The following is an 18584-nucleotide window of genomic DNA, read 5'->3' as shown; positions in this document are numbered from 1 at the left end:
GGGCCTGGGCGCTGTCCCTCAGCTCTTCAGCTCAAGGCGAGCGCTCTACCATTTGAGCTACTGCGCCACTTCCAGTTTTCTGGTGGTTTATTGGAGATAGGAGTCTCATGGTCTCTCCTGCCCGGGCTGGCTTTGAACCGCGATCCTCAGATCTCAGCCTCCTGAGTAGCTAGGATTACAGGCGTGAGCCACCAGTGCCCGGCTCATGGTTTTATATTCTATTTTGATCAAAATAGATAATGGAGCCTGTAATCTTGGTTACTCAGGAGGCTAACATCTGAGAATTACTGTCTGAAACCAGCCTACACAGCAAAGCCCATGAGACACTTTATCTCCAGTTAGCCACCAAAAAGCTAGAAGTGGAGTTATGGCTCAAGTGGTATAGAGCTAGCCTAAGCAAAAAGCTCAGGGACAGTGCTCCAGCCCTGAATTCACACACACACGCACACACACACACACACACACACACACACACACAGACAATGAAGTATAACTTCCAGCTAGCTGACAGCATGACCTACTGGGGAGAGTGGTATGGAGGGAAGAGAAATCTAGGGATTGTCAGGGCCAGACAAGAGGCAGTGCTGGCCTGGTACTGGCTGAAGCTGGGCTCCAAGGCTGCAGGGTGGGCAAGACCAAACTTACAGAGTTATGAAGGGGAGGCTGGGAGAGAGGGAATTGGATGCAGGTAGTCCACCTTTTGGGGGGTGAGGTGTTGTGCTAGGCTTCTGAGGTATTAGGACATGACTTGGAGGTCTGCAGAGACAAGCCCTTCCTCATCATGGTTCCAAAGTCAAGAAAGAGCAAGCTGGTAAAGTATGTGAGGGGTACTATGAAGAAAGAGGAGTGGGAGATGAGGAACAAGGTGCAGAATCAGAGACTGGCTCAGGAAAATAGAGTGAGGGCAGGAAGAAGCACCCCAGAGTTGTTGGGGAAAATATGAACTGTTTTTCTCACCACAGTCCACAGGACAGTGCAGCCCCCAGGAGCCCCATTTACACACTGCAGAAGATGCTACACAGAGCTGAAGGCCTGGGCTGGAGCCTGTGTGGGCTGGGCAGGGAGGCTGGCAGAGCCCAGGAGGCAGGTTGTATTCTGGTAAGGAGACACAGACAACACATGGTTTGGAGTATTTTTTTAAAGGATAGTCACATACAGAAAATATTCAAAGAAAACACAAACCACAAAAGTGACCTGTAAGTCATTTCCAACTGCCATAAAACACTTCTTGTTCTGCTCTTTAAAAAATTATTTTATTAATTTTGTAAATGTCTCACTTTGGGCAATCTGAAGGACAGAGTGCTCACAGGAAGTGGGGTAAGAGGGGGAGAGGAGAGTCCTGGCCTGGCCTATGTCCTCCTGGCTTCCCCAACATCTGCCAAAGCTGACACCCCCATCCCCAAGACGACAGATAGAAGACTGGGTCAGGACAGCAAGGTGATGTAGGATTCTGGAGACAAGACAGTGTAAGTGGGGCCCCTCATAATGAAGAGCCCACAGGGACAATGCCACAGGTTTTCAGTGCCATCTCCAGCAGATGTGCTAGTCTTCTGAAGTGTCAGGTTCTCTTCCCTAGGCTGCAAGGTTGCTGCTTCAGTTAAAAGCCGTAGTGCAGAGGTCACACGGGGGATGACTTGGTAGCTCTCCCTGACACCCTAAGATAGATAACACCCCTAGGAAGGGCCCTGCCTCATCCCTGTGTGCCCTGGGCGAGCCCCACTGTCCCTTGACCCTATGCAGGGCTGCCAGTCCCAGCAAGCAGGGCTGCAGGACTCAGCCCCAAGGCCCCCATCCTCCTATGGCCTCCCAGCCCAGCAGCCACACAAACCTTCACAGACAGCTTTGCCACCCCTATGTCCTTGCAGCCTGAGAGTGCCTGGGCAAGTCCTCCCATTTTCCCTGCCTCAGAAGACCTGCCAGCCGCCCTCACGCCAAACGCAGCACCAGCCAACTCCGCCCTGCTCTTCATGCTACTACACATGAGAGGCTAGAGGGACTTCTGTGTGTGTGTGTGTGTGTGTGTGAGAGAGAGAGAGAGAGAGAGAGAGAGAGAGAGAGAAGGGGCCACCCCCTTCCCCAAGGCCAGGGGAAGTCGCAGGGCTGCGTCTAAGTCAGAGGCCATGCTCCCATGGAGGTTTTGGGACTAGGAGTGAGGTCTTCCTTTGCACAGGGCAGATTCCTACCTCTTCCCAACCTAGGCTTGTAAGGTCAGCTTTGCAGGAGCGAATTCCTGCAAGCCACCCATAGGAACCTCAGAAATAGCTCTGAGAAGCACTCAGCCTGGGAGGGGGCAGAGGGTCGTGGTGGAAGGGAGAGCTGATCTGGAGGTCTGCACTGGTCTGTATACCTAGCCATGCTCAAGAACGCAGGTGAGGCTTGTGTCTGTGCCACGGTCCTTCCTCTGCATCTCCCAGCTTGCTGCCCTAAGGGTCAGAGGCAGGCAGAGATCCAGGGGCAGTCGTATAATGACTGCCACACATACAACTAGGGAGACGCTGCCTCTCAACGTGGAAGAGCATGGGAATGCGGTAGTGTGGCAGTGGGGGACCAGACCCTACAGGGGAGCTGCCGAGGCGGCCTGCCTAGGACAGAGGAAACCAGTTCTTTGGTATTTAAAGAAACGAAGAGCGATCACAGAGGACCCCCATCTCCTGAGCAGGACTGAACTGGGTAAGTCTTCATCTTCACAGTAGCTTGGAGGTCCCCGGGAAGAACCAGGCTCAGACCCTCTATGAAGGGCTGTTGTCTACCCTGTGAGGCCCAAACACTGGTCCTACTCAGCCTCTGAGAAGGGAGAATGGCGAGGTCAAGGCTGGAGAGGGCCCACCTCCCTCAGGCAACAAGCCACTGTCCTGCCTGACTCTGGCAGTGGCTTCCCAATTAAGATGAGCAGTCATGTGGGGCAGCTGCCTAGACTTTCACAGCCAGCAGCTGAGGCTGTTTCCTTCCCTCCACTCAAGGCTGAGTCGTGAATGGATTCTCTCACTAAAATTGCATCACTTATAGAAGAGCCTGTAAAGAGTTTAATTTTTTTCCTGGGAAAAGACAATTTCACCCTGCGTTCCGAAAACATTTGCTGAGCCCTAGGTGGCCAAGTCCTGCCTTCCTGGTGCAGCCGGCGGCTGAGGAAGCTCCAACCCTCCCTGGCTTTCCCTGGACAGGCCTCCCAACATCTGCGACAGACCAGAGTGCCCGGCAGTGTCTCTGAGTCTTTCCTGGGGAGCACACACAGGTGGGAGACAGGGAAGGTTTAGACTCCTAGGCTAAACCAAAGTTCCCACACAGTCCATTCACGGCCACGCCTTCCCCTCCAACAAAACAGAAAGTAGGAAACAAGGCTGCCTTTTTAATTGCAATCAAATATGCCGTCTGAAGTCAGTGAGGGCCCCTGAGCCCAGCCCGGGAACCAGAGCAGGCAGCCCACCTTGCTGAGGGTAGGGACTGGGGCAGAGGCGGCCGGCTTCTTACCCTCCTTGCCGCCTGCCCTGTGTGCCTGGGGCGCCCAGAGTGGTTTCCTCTGTGATCAGCCCAGCCTCTGGCTGCCCGCAGGAGGGAGAGGCAGGGGTGAAGGGGGTGAGCTGGAGGCAGGGACCCTGTTGCACACGCATGCAGACTTTCCCAGTGCTTGGTTGGTTTGTTCTCCTTCTTTGCTAAAATGATCATAGTCGTGTGAAGCCGCTGCCGAGCCGGGGGGAGTGGGACGCCGGTGCTGGCAATGGCCCTCCGCTCCTTGGGCATCCTGGGCCCAGCCTATTTCTGTATTTGGAATAGGAAAAGCCGCAGGTTGATGTTCTTGGCGGCCAGCAGCTTGTTGCACTCCACGGAGTCGATGATGGGCAGCGGCACGTAGTCCGTCTCATTGCTCTCATTGGTGAAGACAAAGTGGTAGATGACGGGACTGATCCTCACGTCGTCATAGGGGCCCTTGAGCAGCAGGAAGGAACACTCCAAGGGTGCTGTAACCTTGCTTTTGAGGAGCAGCTGGAAGGAAAGCGTGCGCTTGCACGATAGGTTGGGGTTGCGCTCCGAGTCATTCACACGAGCCTTCAGGACCCATGTCTGGTTCAGCACCGTGAACCGCGGCGTCTCATAGTATAGGCGCGTGATGAAGTCATCCGTGCGGTAAGGCCGGAACTGAACCTCTGTGGAGACAGACAGGGCCGGAAACGGCCAACTGTTAATGTTGGGCAGGGCCTGGTGGTGGTGCCTTCTCCGACCAGGCCAAGGAAGGCTCGGCCAGGGAGGAAGGCGACTTACCGGACCCAGCCAGCTCTACTTGTCACAAGGCAAGACAACGCAATTATGGCAATGGAGGCGCGTAAGCTTTGGTGGAAGGAAAACAACTACAAACAGAATTAGTACCAATTAACTGGAGTCTCGAGGCTGGGGGAGGTCGGGGCACATCTCAGGGGGCCAACCCACAGGGCCTCCCTCTTCACCCTCAGCCCCAGTGCCCCACAGGGGCAGGGTAAGCAGACACACAGACAGGATGCAGTTCTGAGAACAAGTGCACTTTATTGGTTCCAATACAGAGCTGCCAGAAAAGCCGGCGGGCAGGCACGTGACGCCTGGTCCTGCCTGAGGGGAACGCAGGGTCCTCAGGTTGCACTGTGATGCAGGCTCTGCCTGGCCATCTGAGGGGCCATCAGTCAGTGGGCAGACCTGCCTGCGCAGTCCTCTTGTGAGCCCACAGCCTGTGGCTGGCAGGTCTCTCTCTGTGGAGGCGTGGACTCTCAGGCAGCCAGTCCTTTCTGCGTCCCTGCCACAACCACTTGTCCCAGCTCACCCAGACCCCACCGTCGGTCAGAGAAGCCAGGGCTGCTCCTAACCTGGGCCATGGCTTCCTGCTGGTGCAGTCCCCTGGACCCTTGGCCTTTATGGCCTACAAAAAGCCAGGCTCAGTCTGGGCAGCTCTGCATGACTGGCTGCCCAACTGCCCTGGGCACTCTGAGCACGGCCACCTGGGCTGAGCAGTAGAGGGATGGAGTTTCCCTGAGTGGCCCCAATGTCAGCAGATGCTTCTTGCTGCTCTTTGGCCTAGGCTCTGGCCTGGCTTCTGTTCCCCGACATGTTCAAAGGCGAGCCACAAGATCCAACGGGCATAGCCCAGTCTGGCCTGCCCATCTGTGGGTCTCCACTCCCAGTTCTACCGTATGAGCTGGCACCCTCAGCTTGCTCTGGAGCCCTGTCCCTGAACAGCTCGTGCAAGCCTTAGGAGATGGTATGGCCACATGAGGGACCATTTGAAGGCAGGGCCTGACTTGATGGAGAACTCTTCTTGGTCCAGGCTCTGAGGGTGACACCCTAAGCTCCCAGGCCTCCCTGAGACACACCCCACTTCCTGGCTAGACTCCAATCACCTCAAGTCTGTGGAGCTGCTCACAGCGGGGTTGCACCTTGCTGGGGTGGGCCAGGGTGGGGAGAAGCTGCTGTGAGAGCCAGGCAGGTGTGCCCTAGGGCCCTGTCAGCCTATCCTATTGCTCAGTCTCCAAACTGTCTTCTTCCCCAAGGCATCCTCTTGGCCAAGAAGCGCTGTACAGAGGCTGGCCTTCCGGCACAGCCTGTGCCCCCTGCGCCCCCACCCCCCAGCCCTTCTGCCCCAGGTAGCACCTGTGCAGCATGCAGCGAGTGGTAGGGCGCCTCACCTGTGTAGCCAATCTTCTCAAAGCTCAGCAGGCTGAAGATGCTGTTGTACAGCTGCATCTCCTTACGGTGGCTCTGGTCCATCTCATCGAGGATTTCCATCAGCTCGTTGCCGGTCTTGGTTGGGTGAGCACACGCAGCCTCATGCACCGTCAGCTCGTGGAAGGGGCCGTGCCACGGGCAGCCAATGCGCTTGTACTTGCACTGGGTCACCCTGGAAGAAGGTGAGCACAGTGGTCACGCCCGTGTCTGGGACAGGCAGTCACGTCGAGCTCCCTTCCAGAGACCATGTCTGCCCCACCACAAACCTCTCCCTACAGGACACATGGAATGGCAACCCCAGCCAACCAGGACGGGTTCAGAGCACTCATTTGTGTACGTGTGGATGAAGGAGAGAAGGGAGAGGGAGCAAGGCGAGGGGGAGTGTAGGATCTGTGTGCTGGCATGCCTCCTGCATCCACCGCCGCGGGGTCTCTCCTCTACTGGGCAATAAAGTGGCTGCTGACCATGGTCCTGGACCCCACGTAACTCTGGTACGTGGCTACTGCCTGGGACAGTAGGGCTCGTGGATATACAATACTCGTAGCCAATGATGACCAGGCACGTCTTCCTGCTCAAGGTATACCTTTACTAGGGTGGGCTCTTGGCCCTATCCTGAGCCCCCACCAGCGTGGCTGACCCCTGGCAATAGCAGTTACCTGTCCTGGCACTCCTCTTTCTGGTGCCTCTCTAAGAGGGAGCGGGGAAACTGGCGCAGGCAGAAGCCACACTCTGAGGGCAGCTCGCTCACAGCTTTCTCCACAGCCAGGTTTCGGCAGCAGAGGCTCTTACTGATCTCACAACGACAGTTGGGGCATGTGGCCTGCTCCTCCTTCAGCCGGGCATCTGCTAGTAGGTGGATAAAACAGCCAGCGCACATCAAGTGACCGTTAGTACACTGCGGAGAAGGAAAGGGAGGTGAAGCGCACAGGCCCTCGGGAGGCTCGCGTGTGCATGTGCCGCCTGCCCGCTGGCTCCAGCCAGGTCAGGCCAATTGTCCAAAGGGACCTGAGTTATGAAGAAAGGCGTGTGTGCTGGCTCCAAGTTGAGTTAGTGTCTAAAACCGCTGAGATTCTCAAAGGGGACATGCCAGATTGGGCTCTGTGCAGAGCAAGGTCTTTTCAAGTCATGAAGGGCACCACTACCTGAGGCCGAACTGTCACTGAGCTAACACATCAGGACTTGAAGCCTGGTTTTCCATTTTTCCTGACTTACGAGAATCGCCAGCTCTCAGCCTGGCACAACAGAAGTGTTTAGCTAGCAGCCGCCCATCAGGGAAGCAGACGCTGCTGCCTGGACTGAGGCAGGCACCCTCTCCTTGGCTTTCAGAAAGGCTACTGACAAGGGGACCAGAATTGGCCCTAGCTGACCTCAACCCTCGTACATCCATGCCAGCCCTCGGAGGTGAGTACAAGTGAAGGCCAGTAACTGCTAGCACCCAGGGAATGCAGCTACCTGTCGGGACTTCTCCAGAAGCCCTGGAACAAAGCTGCGGCAGGCAGGAAGCTGAGTTGGCCCAAGATGGAAGCAGGTGAGGAAGGGACGCAGGTAGACATGTGCTGAGTTTGGCAGGGCCAGCAGGAGCCAGGCCCTTCCTTGCTCAGTGGACAGCAGGCTGCCAGAAGCACTCCCATCCTAGGTGACTCACTCACCCAACACGAGGGCCACTTGGTGCCATCAAGAGATACAGGATAGATGCGGGCTTGGCTTTCGAGGGGCTGCAGTATGAGGGGAGGCCTGACGCTCGCTGCACCACACAGGTGCCTTTCTGCAGTGTGCCCTGGGAGGAGCTGGCTCACTATGCCACACCTGCAGAGGTGGGGCGCTGGTAAGCCTGGGCTGGAACCTTGCTTCAGGGCTCTTCTAGCCCGCACAGGCCAGGCCTGAGACCCAGTGAGTGACAGAAGCTGCTGAGGACATGAAAGGCTTGCTCCCTCAGCAATGCCACATATTATCTGCATTCAAATCTGAGTTAAAAATTAAAATGTGTGCTACCGGTGAGGAGTGTGACCTGGCTAAGCTGAGTCTGGTGAACAGGAGGCCGGTGAAGGCAGGTCCTAAATGAGAAAATCCAGCTGTCCTGCCCGTCCCCAGAAGCCTGTGGGAGTGGACTCCAGGCTGGAAGCAGCACAACTGAGGTCCTGAAAGCCCCTTCCTGCCTGAGCACTCTCTGGGCTGAGGGCTGCTATGGTTTCTAGAAGGCATGTAGGGACACAGCATGGCACCAAATCGCCATGTGTTCCAGGGAGGGAAAGCTCAGGAGCTTCCCCCTCCCCCGCCCCCCTCCCTACCTCCCAGAAGGAAGCCAGAGACACAGCACCTGATGAACATCCCTGGACGGGGTAACCCAACAGGTCACAAGCAGTGAGAGCCTCTAGGACTCGCTATCCCAACACTGATCCATGTGGACAGCTCCAGGCCCTACCTGGTGAGAAGCTGCCTAGGTCTTGGATGAGGATCTGGGCCTGGCTCTGTACACTTACGTCCAGGGTCCATCAGCCTGTGCAGATTTCTCCTGGCTGCAGCCTGGCTCTCCTAGTGTTTTCAAGCTTGACTGGAGACACTAACTCCTACCTTTCAGCCCACTGAGCCTTTCCTCTTGGTTCTGAGCAGCCCAGGAGAGTCAGAAAGGTGTCCTAGGCCCCTCTCCAAGAGAGCACTGAGGCCACTAAGCATGTCACCACTTGCTCCCCATACAGAGTGCCACAATAATCTCAGCCAGCTCTGGCCAACACAGGCTCAGGCAGTTCTGTGCGACAGTGATAAGTGCTGATCTCTGTCCTCCTCTGGCTTCCCCTGGGCCTCCTGGTGAATCTACAAGCTGAGGGGATGTGGAGAACCACAGCCCCAACAGCTCAGCTAGGTCTGAGCACAGAAAGGTCCAAGATGTTCTGTGATATACTGTCCCAGCCAAGGGTCAGCCCACACCTCACCTACTGCTGAATGGATGCTATTTAGGTAAACTATAGGACAACACCCAGACCAGTCTGTCCTCTTCCCATAGCAGGTGGTCATCATGCCCCAGAGCCTTCCCACAACTTCCTGAGCAAGACTCAATCTCTACACATGCAGCTATATTCAGCCTTGACACTGGCTGGGCCTAGCCAGAAGCTGGGCCCCCGGTTACTCCCTGCAGTGCTGGTGATGGAGCCTATATACAACATACTATACGTCAGCCCCCAAGAGCCCAGGGGCCTCCAGAAACAGCCTCTGCAGTGTCTAGGTGAGTCTGCCTTATTCACCAGCAGCAAGGAAGATCCTGGACCCATCATCTAGGATGATGTCACAGGATCTCCCAGGAAAGGTGCTGGTTTGGAGACATTATGCTGGCTCAGACCCCACTCCACAGGTTATCAACAGAACAACCTTGGGCTCATCATTTTCCTCTGAGTAACTGTTTTCTTTATTTTCTTTCTTACTTTTCCTTTTTTGTCCATCATGGGCTTGAACTCTGGGCCTGGGCACTGTCCCTAGCTCTTTTGCTCAAGGGTAGCGCTCTATCACTTGAGCCACAGCACCACTTCTGGTTTTCTGGTGATAATTGGAGATAAGAGCCTCATAGTCTTTCCTGCCAGGGCTGGCTTTGAACTGTGATCCTCAGATCTCAGCCTCCTGAGTAGCTAGGATTACAAGTGTGAGCCACCAACTCCTGGCTGAGTGACTGTTTTTCTCAGGTGCACAAAGTGATGAATTTGATAGATGGGAGACAACAGGGCTGGCAGCAAGGCTTGGCACCCACACCAAAGCAGGCTTAGAACAAATACCTTGTGTGGCCTTCCATGGCAGAGCTCCTGGGGGCTCTATCAACGGGGAAGCTGAGGTCCTAGATCCTTCGTAGATGCTGAGTTACACACAAGTAATCTATGAACAGCCATCTGTGCCCACACCTCTGGAACGGCACCTAGTCCTTCCCTCTGCCTTGCTATGGGTAGTTCATGTACAGTCAGCCTATGCGTACCTGGGCCAGATCCATCTAAGCTGGCTTTTTCTCTGGGTTAAGGGAATTGGATAGATTCACTGGGCTCAAGGGGCCATAAACAAGTCTTAGGAATAGCCTCCATGACTTCCGGTTGGTTATATGCTCCTCACAGTCGGTTGGCTTTTTAGGACCCCTTTTAAACCCTGGGGGCTCATTCTTTGCACTTGATGCCAGCTGGCACTCAGACCCATGTGGACAGTGTACCCTCCTGCTCAGGAGGTAAGGGACCATAGGCCCTTGATAGAGAACATTAGTGCCAAATTGCAACCCAGCTGCTTGCACTAACCCCAAAGCACTGCTCAGCCAGGTGAAGGCTCCCTTCCTCTCCAGTCTTCCAGTGTCTAGGGTGCAGGCAAAGCTCCACCAGGCTCAGTAGCACCTAGAGGTGTTATAATCCACATACTTAACCCAGCTTTTTGAACCTCCTCTGTCAACCATGGACCTAACAGGATTAGCTCCTTGTCCAAAGTCATGTAGCCAGAAAGAAGGAAGGACATGAACTTCAGCATGGCAGAAGTGCCAGGCTGGATTTTACTTTTTTGGGGGGAGGATGCGGGGGGGGGGGTCTGTTGTGGGGCTCAAACTCTGGGCCTGGGTGCTTTCCCTGAACCACAGAGCCACTTCCGGTTTTCTGGTGGTTATTTGGAGATAAGAGTCTCATGGACTTTCCTGCCCGAGCTGGCTTTGAAACTGTGATCTCAGATCTCAGCTTCCTGAGTAGCTATGACGACAGGAGAGCCACCAGTGGTGCCCGGCAGATTTGAAGTTTAGTAGAGACTTGGCTCAAGCGGTAGTGTACCAGCCTAGCAAGTACAAGATATTGAGTTTAAATCCCAGTACTGCCCAAAATAAAAAACAAATATAAATATAAAAGGAGGTAGATTTAAGCTCTTAGCCAGCTGCATTCAACCTCTCTGATGCTGGGACTCAGGAAGGGCCTACTGAACCCCTGGAGTTTGGTTCCACCTCAGAAATAAACAGGTCTAAAAGTAATTCAAAATGACGAACTACCATTACAAAAGACACAATCTAGCTACAGTCTAGAAACCCCCCTGGCTTAGTCCAGAATTTTGGACCACCAAGCAGACTTATTTCCAGAGCTCATTAGCCCGTGGTAACAGACCTCAGGCCTTGTGAGCGGTGAGACGGAGCTTCCTCTGCTTCCTAGGTCTTTAACCTGCCAACCAAGTAATCAGCCCCCATGCTGAGACTAGATGCTGAGGCAAACGCATTAAAACATATGAACTCTTCCCCTTGAGAGCAGAGACTGCCTGAGTCAGGTGGACATGGATGAGAATCCTTGTGGCAGGGAGAAAAGAAGGCCCTAAAAAAACATACCGCTTCAGACAAGCTCAAGATGAAGAGCAGAGGTGAGCAGGGATGTGGTGAGGACAGCTCAGACAAAAAGCTAGCAGAAGACAGGATGATGGCACAGGGGGCAGGCCAGAGGGAGCAGCTAAACACCATACCAGATGCAAAATGAACCACATCTGTTAGAGCCCTTCTACCCCCAAATGACACTGATCCCTGCACTCATGAGTTCATAAGGGTGAGAATAACTAATGTGTCTTCCTCAACATGTCAATGCTAAGGCTTTAGGCTGGCTGTCATCCACAGAAAGGGTCAGGGCTGCATCTATGCTATGGAGGACCACATCAAAGCTTTGTCTGTTGTGGGGCTTGAACTCAGGGCCTGGGTGTCATCCCTGAGCTTTTGTGCTCAAGGCCAGCACTCTACCACTTTGAACCACTGCACCACTTCTGGTTTTCTGGTGGTTAACTGGAGATAAGAGCCTCACAGATTTTCCTTCCAGGGCTGGCTTCAAACCATGATCCTCAGATCTCAGCCTCCCAAGTAGCTGGGATTATAGGTGTGAGCCACCTGTGCCCACCTCACACTGAATCTTGTATGAAAGGCTGTACCAAGACAGCTGGGGGGAGCAAGGAAGGTTATGGATGTAACATCCCAGGCACCACTGAGGCTGGGTCTTCCCCAGAAGAAGCATTTCCATGAGCAGAGTTGCCAATAGGTCACACTGCCCCAGGTCTCAGGGCAATACCCAAAGCAGGGTGTGTGCCTGCCTTCCTGTATCCAGAAGCTCTATGCGGATGCTCCTGCTGCCCTCCAGACATCCATTGGTGCCTCCCTGGGACTCTCTAAGGACTCACCCAGGACTCAGGGAGGTGGATGTACATCTTGCCAAGCCAGTTACCCAAGATACACTTAACACCCACACAGAGAACATCAAAGCACACATCTGCTGCACCTTCTGTGGCCCTTAACCTGACATGAAGGGCCACGGCAGTAAGCGCCTTTGCTTGACACCAGAGCAAGTTCCCCAGCCTTTGATGTGTGCATAAGTGGGTTTGGGCCACAGGGAAGCTGGCCCTGCGTGCAGATGCAAGGGCTCAGTCTCAGGACCAGGTATATGAACCAATGCTTATACCCCACATCTGCTCTCATCATCATCTAAAATTTCCCTGTCAGCACAACTGACCTTTGGCAGATACCCTCTGAAATCATTATGCACTCGGCTAACTCCAGAGGTCTGTAGGGTTTTCTCCAACTCTTCTGACCCCATAGCAATTGCCAGAGCCTGCCTCCAGGATGCACAGCATGGCTGGCACCTAGCCAGTGCCATGTGTTCTGCTGGGGTCAGGCAAAATGTTGCCAGCAGGAGCAGAAGGTGGAGACCGGGCTATGAAGACAGCCTATCAATACGGGTCACTAACGAGGGCTAAAGTGGTAGAACATGCCAGTCTCTACACCTACCCAGACCCCATAGAACCTCCGTGGGGATAGCAACAGAAGCCCTCCAGGGCCACTGCCTGTGCTGTTAGGCCATGGAGGCATCTCTGGGAGCTCTGAGACAACGGGAAGCTTCGTTCCTTCCCCCAGCCCCTCCCACCTTAGACAGTACCTGTGTATCTTATATAGTATCTACATTTAGTCCAAGTAAGTTCCAACACTTCTCTAGGGCTCTCCCACAACCATACCTTTAAATTCATTGCCTGTTGATTCTGGGCTTCTGTAAACAAAGGGAAACACCTTGCTCTACATATTACCTGGGGAAAATGCAGGTGGGGCAGGGACAAGTGGCAGGACCACAGCTCAGAGTCAATGCCCATAGCTTCCTTCAGAGGTTTGCATCCAGGGAAGCTGCTGGGCAGTCTAGCCTGGAAGGGCAGCTCATGCCATCACAATGCTACAGCTGCTCAGCTGCCTGCCTTCAGCTGCCCAGGCCAGAGCTCACTCTCGTCATAGGGCAGGCTGGTTTGAACCAGCCAGTCTCAGAAGCCTGGTCATCATCTGCTCTGAGCAGAAGTGGTGGCTGTATGTGTGGGCCAAGAAGCCAGCATCCAAAAGCCTGTCATGCCAGGTCCGGCTGCAGCCCATGCACAGGAGAGAAAACAAGACTCCCCTCCACTGGTTTGTCTTGCTAGAGTCTGACTCAAGGCCCAGAAAAAGAACTCTTCCATCAGAGAGGACCAAGAAGATACAGCAAGGAAAAAGGAGCTGTGAGGAGAGCAGGTTCAGATGGCCTCCAAAGCAAGGGGTAAATGTTAGAACTGAGATCAGCAGCTGAGGACAACATGGTTGGCTCCTGCCTGACACCCAGAAAGGTGAGTGTCCTGTCCTGGTCACCTGTGTCCTCAGGCCGGAAGAGGATCTGGAGACCCAGAAGTAACAACCTAGATTAGCCTCCAGTCTAAACAGAAGCAGGGAAAGAAACATCCTCCTGACTCCCGGACGGGGGAAGTGGGGGGAAAAAAAATTCTGACAGGGAATCCTGCTTTGCTTCTTCAAGAGGCTGAATGTTGAAGTAGAGTAACCAGGGTGGAGAAGGCGTCCACCTGGACCAGGGAACCCCTCAAAGACCCTGAGTCTAGCTGCCACACTGGGTCTTCAACCGAGGATGAGGAGGAAAGATCTGTGGCACTGGCAGCCTAAAAGCCAGCCCGTGTGGGGCGTCTTGCAGGCGAGTTCCTCTAGACCAGGGATGGGAGAGAGGAGCAAAGAGAAGAGACAAGCCCCTCCCTTCTTCCTGTTCTTCGGACGGAAACAGGGCTCCGATGAGCAGAAAAAGATGTGCACAGGAGTTCAGATGTGGAGGGACACGGTTGGGGGTGTGGCTGCCAGAACCCAAGCACTCCGGAGGCCCCGGCCGGCGCCCGGACGCCCAGGAGCGAGGGGCGGCGCTGGCGAGGCGGGGAGCGCGGACACCTGGACGCAGCCCTCGGCCCGGCCAGCCGGAGGGGGCGGGGAGGGCTCGAGGAAGGGACCCTGACGGAACCTGGAAGAGAGGCAGGGTCTAAGGAAGAAAGGAAGCCAAGGCCGGGAAGTGAGAGCCGGAGCGCCCAAAGGGGGGCTCGAGGCCGAAAGGGGCGCTCCGGGCTCGGCGCGGGCCCGCGGGCGCGGAGGGCGGAGCGAGGATCGGAGAGGGTACCCGGCCACCGGCCTCCGGGCCCGGCCTCGAGGAGACGCGGCGCCGGGCCGGCGGCCCTACCTGGTACACGGAGGCTTTGGGCAGGTCCAGGCACACGGTGCAACACAGCACCGAGTAGAGCCGCTCCTCCAGCTTCCCGCTGCCGGCCGCCGCCGCGGCCGCCGCCGCCTCGGCCGCCTCGGCCGCCCGCAGCCGCTTCTTGGGCGGCGCGTCGGGGTCGCCGGCCGCCTCCTGCAGCTGCCGGGCGCCGGCCAGGCCCGCCTCGTCCGGGAGTCCGGGACCCGCCGCCTCGCCCAGCGCCGCCGCCGCCGCCGGCCCCGCGGCCGCCCCGGGCCCAGCCCCGACCCCGACCCCGGCCGGCACGGCACCCGCGGGCCCTGCGGCCGGGCCGCCCCCGCCGGCCTCCTCCGCGCCGGACATCGCGGCCGGCCGGCCCGGCGGGCGGGTGCCGGCGCGCTCGCCGGCTGGAAGTTAGGGGCACCGCGCGCCCCTGCCGGCCTCTCGCCGCCGCTGCGACCCCGCAGCCCGCTTGCCGCGCCGCCGCCTCAGAGGGCCCAGCCCGCGCGTCGGCCCGCAGCCACCCCGGCCACCGACCCCGGCGCGGCCGCCATCTTTGTTTTCGCTGCGCGCCCCACCCCCGCGCGCCACCGCCCCCTTCTTCCCGCTACGTGGTTCCTCGCGCGCCAATAGGAGCGCCGCCCGGGGCCAGACGGGCCGGCAGGCACAGCCAATGGGTGAGCGAGGGCGCCGAGAGCCCGCCCTCTGCCGAAGGTAGACTGGAGAAGGCGGGGTCCAGGCGGCCCGCTGGGGGTGCACACCTGCAGCTCAAGGCCTGCGCGAGGGTCGGGGACTGCACCTTTTCCTCCTCAGCGGCTGCGGGAGCGAGCTGTAATGAGCATCCCCAGACTCCCACGACGGGGTATCCCTGCACCCACCCTTGTCCCCAGAGACAGATTTGCATGTGCTGGGCCCTGTCCTGGCTCACTGTAGGGGAAGGGCACGAATGACCCTGACTTTTGCAGGACAGGGTATGCTTCCACGGGATGCAAGCATAGGAACTGCGTGGGAGCGGTGCACTTCAAGCCTTAAATCCAATACTCTGTGTAGCCCCGTTTCCTACCCCTGGGGTTGGAGACTGAGGAGGAATCCAGAGCTAAAGTGAAGGTCTTGGCTTGCACACCTAGAGGGCACACAGGTAGCAATTGAGTCAGCCCCAGAGAAGGATGTGCGGTTCCGGGCGTCATGTGGCACAGCTCAGCTCAGAGGGTCACTTGCCAAGACCAGTAAGGATACCTGCAAACCTACCATGTCTCAGAGCAAGGAGCTCTTCCCAACACAGAAGCCCTCCTAGCAAAGGTGCCAGGAATGAGGTTGCATGCTAATTCCAGCACATCCCCACAGAGAAACCAGATGGAGTTTTAGGGGCTTTAAGATGCTCAATGAAGGCCCTCTAATCCTTCTCAAGGATGGACTAATTAGCAAATGCTGGTGGTTCACATCTGTAATCCTAGCTACTCAGGAGACTGAGATCTCAGGATCTCGTTCAAAGCCAACCCAGACAGGAAAGTCTGTGGGACTATCTGCAATAAACTCAGGAAAAGCCAGAAGTGGTGCTGTGGCTCAAGTGGTAGGGCACTAGCCTTGAACACAAAAAGGCTTAGGGATAGTGCCCATGCCCCAAGTTCAAGCCCCAAGATTGGCAAAAATAAAGAAACAAAAAAGACTTAATTCCAAATTCCTGGAGAAATTTTAAAGTTTATTGGAAATCGAACCTCTTTTGATCCATACCCTTCACATGACCAATTCCCAAACAGACTTGGGACCCAGTCTCTTTTATTCTTGTCTAGGCAAGTCCTTAGAAAAGGGACAGCATTCAGGCTCTGCCCCAACCTGCAGCAGATTCAATTCAGGAAGAAGGAAAACCAATGCCTTTAGGAGTAGGCCCCCCAAGAGCAGGCCAGTGGAGGGGAGATGGTAGCCGGGGCAGGGGGCTGTCCTGCTGTATCTATCATTCCCACTGTGAGCGCTGTGCGTGCAGGGCTCGACAGTAGGCCCAACTGCCTGCAGCCAGGGCCCAGCGACAGATGTCTTCCTTCAGCAGCAGCAGCAACCTGTCCTCTTCGAGACGGCTTAGCAGGCCTGCGGTCCCCAGCATCACACCCCCCCATATTCCATAAGTGTTGGCTGTGAAGACAGCCACAATGAGGATGGTCACAGCGACCACCAACAGCACTGCCTGGCCAGCGACAGAGCAGCCTTCAGGACCAAGGTGGTCACCAGCCACAGCGAGCACCATGCCTCCTCCCAGTAGCAGGTTGGCAGAGGATCGGTCCCCATTCACCCAGTGGAAATCAAAGGCCAGAAGGGGCAGGCCGATTACTGTCGCCACCCAGGCTCCAGCAAAACAGTCTTCATGTGGGCTCAGCCCTGGGGCCAGCATGGTGGCAGCAGCCAAAGCCTGGAGCAGGAAGCCAGCAGCAGCCCCTCGACTTGACTGTTGATACAGGAAAAGGAAGACATGTAGGGAAAAGCCAGGAACCACTTTATTTAATTTATTTATTTATTGGTGGTTTTGGGGTTTTGAATTCAGGGCCTCTACTACTTAAGCCACATCTCCAGCCTTTTTGTTTTATTTTTCAAATAATATCAAGAGTTCTTGTCAGAGCCAGGTACTAATGGCTCATGCCTATAATCCTAGATACTGGGGAGGCTGAGATCTGAGGATCATGGTTTTGAAGCCAGCCTGGGCAAGAGTGTCCATGAGATTCATCTCCAATTAACCACCAGAAAACTGGAAGTGGCACTGTGGCTCAAATGGTAGAGTGCTCGCCTTGAGCAAAAAGCTCAGGGACAGTGCCCAGGCCTTAAATTCAAGCCCCACGACATGGGTGATCCTCTATACTCAGGAGGCTGAGATCTGAGGATTGAAGTTTGAAACCTGTCTGGACAGGAAAATCCATGAGACTCTTATCTCCAAAAATAAAGAAGTGGAGTTGTGGCTCAAGTAGGCAGAGCATTAGACTTGAGCAAAAAAAAAAAAAAAAAGCTAAGGGACAAAAACCAGGTCCTGAGTTCACACGTGGACCTGAGCCACGGTATCTAGCAAGGACTACCCTTTTACACCACAAACGTTTGGGGGTCTTAAGGAAAGCTGGCCCCAGACTTGCCTCCAGCCACTGTAGTGCAGAGAGCTGTGGTGGAGTCTCCACTAAGCGCGGGAGGGCCTTAGGTGTGGAGATGGGGATACTCACCTGCACAGAGCTGGCGGCCGCATGCAGAGACACCGCTCCCAGCACCAGGTGGGACAGGACAGTACACCATTCGCTTCCCGGCTTTGGGGCCATGACAGTAAATTTGAAAAGACAGGAAGGGGATCTTCAAGTTTGGAGAGAGAAAAGCACCGAAGCCCTTGCCCTAAGGGCTGCTCTCCAGGAAGCCACGGCTCCACGAGTAGACGCTGAGTTGGGGGACCCCGGAGACCACTGGGCCAACTGAGGAGAAGGACTCTAATTCAGGTGAGAGAGGGGTGGCCAGACGCAAGGTCCGGACTGGGGAAGCAAGAAAGGGAGCCTCGGGACCAGGAGACAGAGCGGCGCCAAGCGCAGGCCCCGGCGGTGGCTTGGGCTCGGTCCCAGGGCCGGGCGAGGAGCCGGGCGGCCGGGGAGCCGGGCGGCCGGGGAGCTCCGGGGGCCGGGGAGACGGGCGGCCGGGGAGCCGGGCGGCCGGGGAGCCGGGCGGCCGGGGAGCTCCGGGGGCCGGGGAGCCGGGCGGCCGGGGAGCTCCGGGGGCCGGGGAGCCGGGCGGCCGGGGAGCTCCGGGGGCCGGGGAGCCGGGCGGCCGGGGAGCCGGGCGGCCGAGGAGCCGGGCGGCCGGGGAGCCGGGCGGCCGGGGAGCCGGGCGGCCGGGGAGCTCCGGGGGCCGGGGAGCCGGGCGGCCGGGGAGCTCCGGGGGCCGGGGAGCCGGGCGGCCGGGGAGCTCCGGGGGCCGGGGAGCCGGGCGGCCGGGGAGCCGGGCGGCCGGGCCCCAGGCGAGGCGCAAAGCTGGAAGCTGAACCTGCTCGACACCACCAGCCCCGCCTCCCCGGCCGCCTTCCGCCGGGCACCGGGCGAGGGGGCGCCGGCTGGAGCGCCAAGGCGGGGTCGGGAGAGGCCAGCGGGAGCTCTCGCGGGGCGGCGCTGGAAAAGAGGCTGCCGGAACGGCGAGCGGGGAACGGGTGGCCGTGAGGCGCCCGATTGCAAAGGCTACGTCGCCGTCCCCGAGAGGGGCCTGGGCGGGGCTTCGGGGGCCGGGAGGGGCTGTGATAGGAGGAGGGTGTGGGCGGGGCTTCGAGAGGAGGTGGGGCGTCCAATGGGCACTGGGCGGGGCGCGGAGGCTGCACGCCTGTGCCTGACAGAGGGCTGCTGCTTGCGGGAACCCGAGTGTCTGTCTTCCGAGCGTGGGAGCGGCTTCGGGAGATGAGGCCGCTGTGGGTGCTGT

The 18584-nt window shown here is 57.0% G+C and overlaps 1 protein-coding gene across 3 annotated transcripts; it reads right to left on the bottom strand.

The window, feature by feature from the left end:
* Window positions 1-3326: 3326 nt before the first annotated feature.
* Cyhr1 (cysteine and histidine rich 1) lies at window positions 3327-17751 on the bottom strand. Of its 3 annotated transcripts, none has more exons than XM_042669353.1 (4): window positions 17360-17705; window positions 6342-6580; window positions 5646-5857; window positions 3327-4142 (listed from the first exon to the last, which is right to left on the bottom strand). In XM_042669353.1, the coding sequence occupies exons 1-4, from the start codon at window positions 17450-17452 to the stop codon at window positions 3751-3753; spliced, it is 936 nt and encodes a 311-aa protein (XP_042525287.1). In that variant the 5' UTR covers window positions 17453-17705; the 3' UTR covers window positions 3327-3750. The 3 variants fall into 3 exon arrangements, with proteins under 3 accessions (XP_042525287.1, XP_042525285.1, XP_042525286.1); XM_042669351.1 differs by lacking the exon at window positions 17360-17705 and adding an exon at window positions 14169-14732; XM_042669352.1 differs by lacking the exons at window positions 3327-4142; window positions 5646-5857; window positions 6342-6580 and adding an exon at window positions 15840-16602 and having other exon boundaries at window positions 17360-17751.
* Window positions 17752-18584: the final 833 nt, after the last annotated feature.

Source organism: Dipodomys spectabilis, unplaced genomic scaffold, assembly GCF_019054845.1.
Source record: "Dipodomys spectabilis isolate Male_0828 unplaced genomic scaffold, ASM1905484v1 ptg000495l, whole genome shotgun sequence".
In the NCBI taxonomy this organism is placed as follows: Eukaryota; Metazoa; Chordata; class Mammalia; order Rodentia; family Heteromyidae; genus Dipodomys; species Dipodomys spectabilis.
Note: the sequence above shows the minus strand (reverse complement) of the source record. Positions and strands in the feature narration are given on the sequence as shown.

Coding starts and splice junctions, on each gene's coding strand:
- Cyhr1 (XM_042669351.1), bottom strand. CDS start 14,528: ATGTCCGGCGCGGAGGAGGCCGGCGGGGGCGGCCCGGCCGCAGGGCCC. Junction 6,581..14,168: donor CCAAAGCCTCCGTGTACCAG/GTAGGGCCGCCG, acceptor CCTTCTCCGCAG/TGTACTAACGGTCACTTGAT. Junction 5,858..6,341: donor AAAGAGGAGTGCCAGGACAG/GTAACTGCTATT, acceptor ACCTTCTTCCAG/GGTGACCCAGTGCAAGTACA.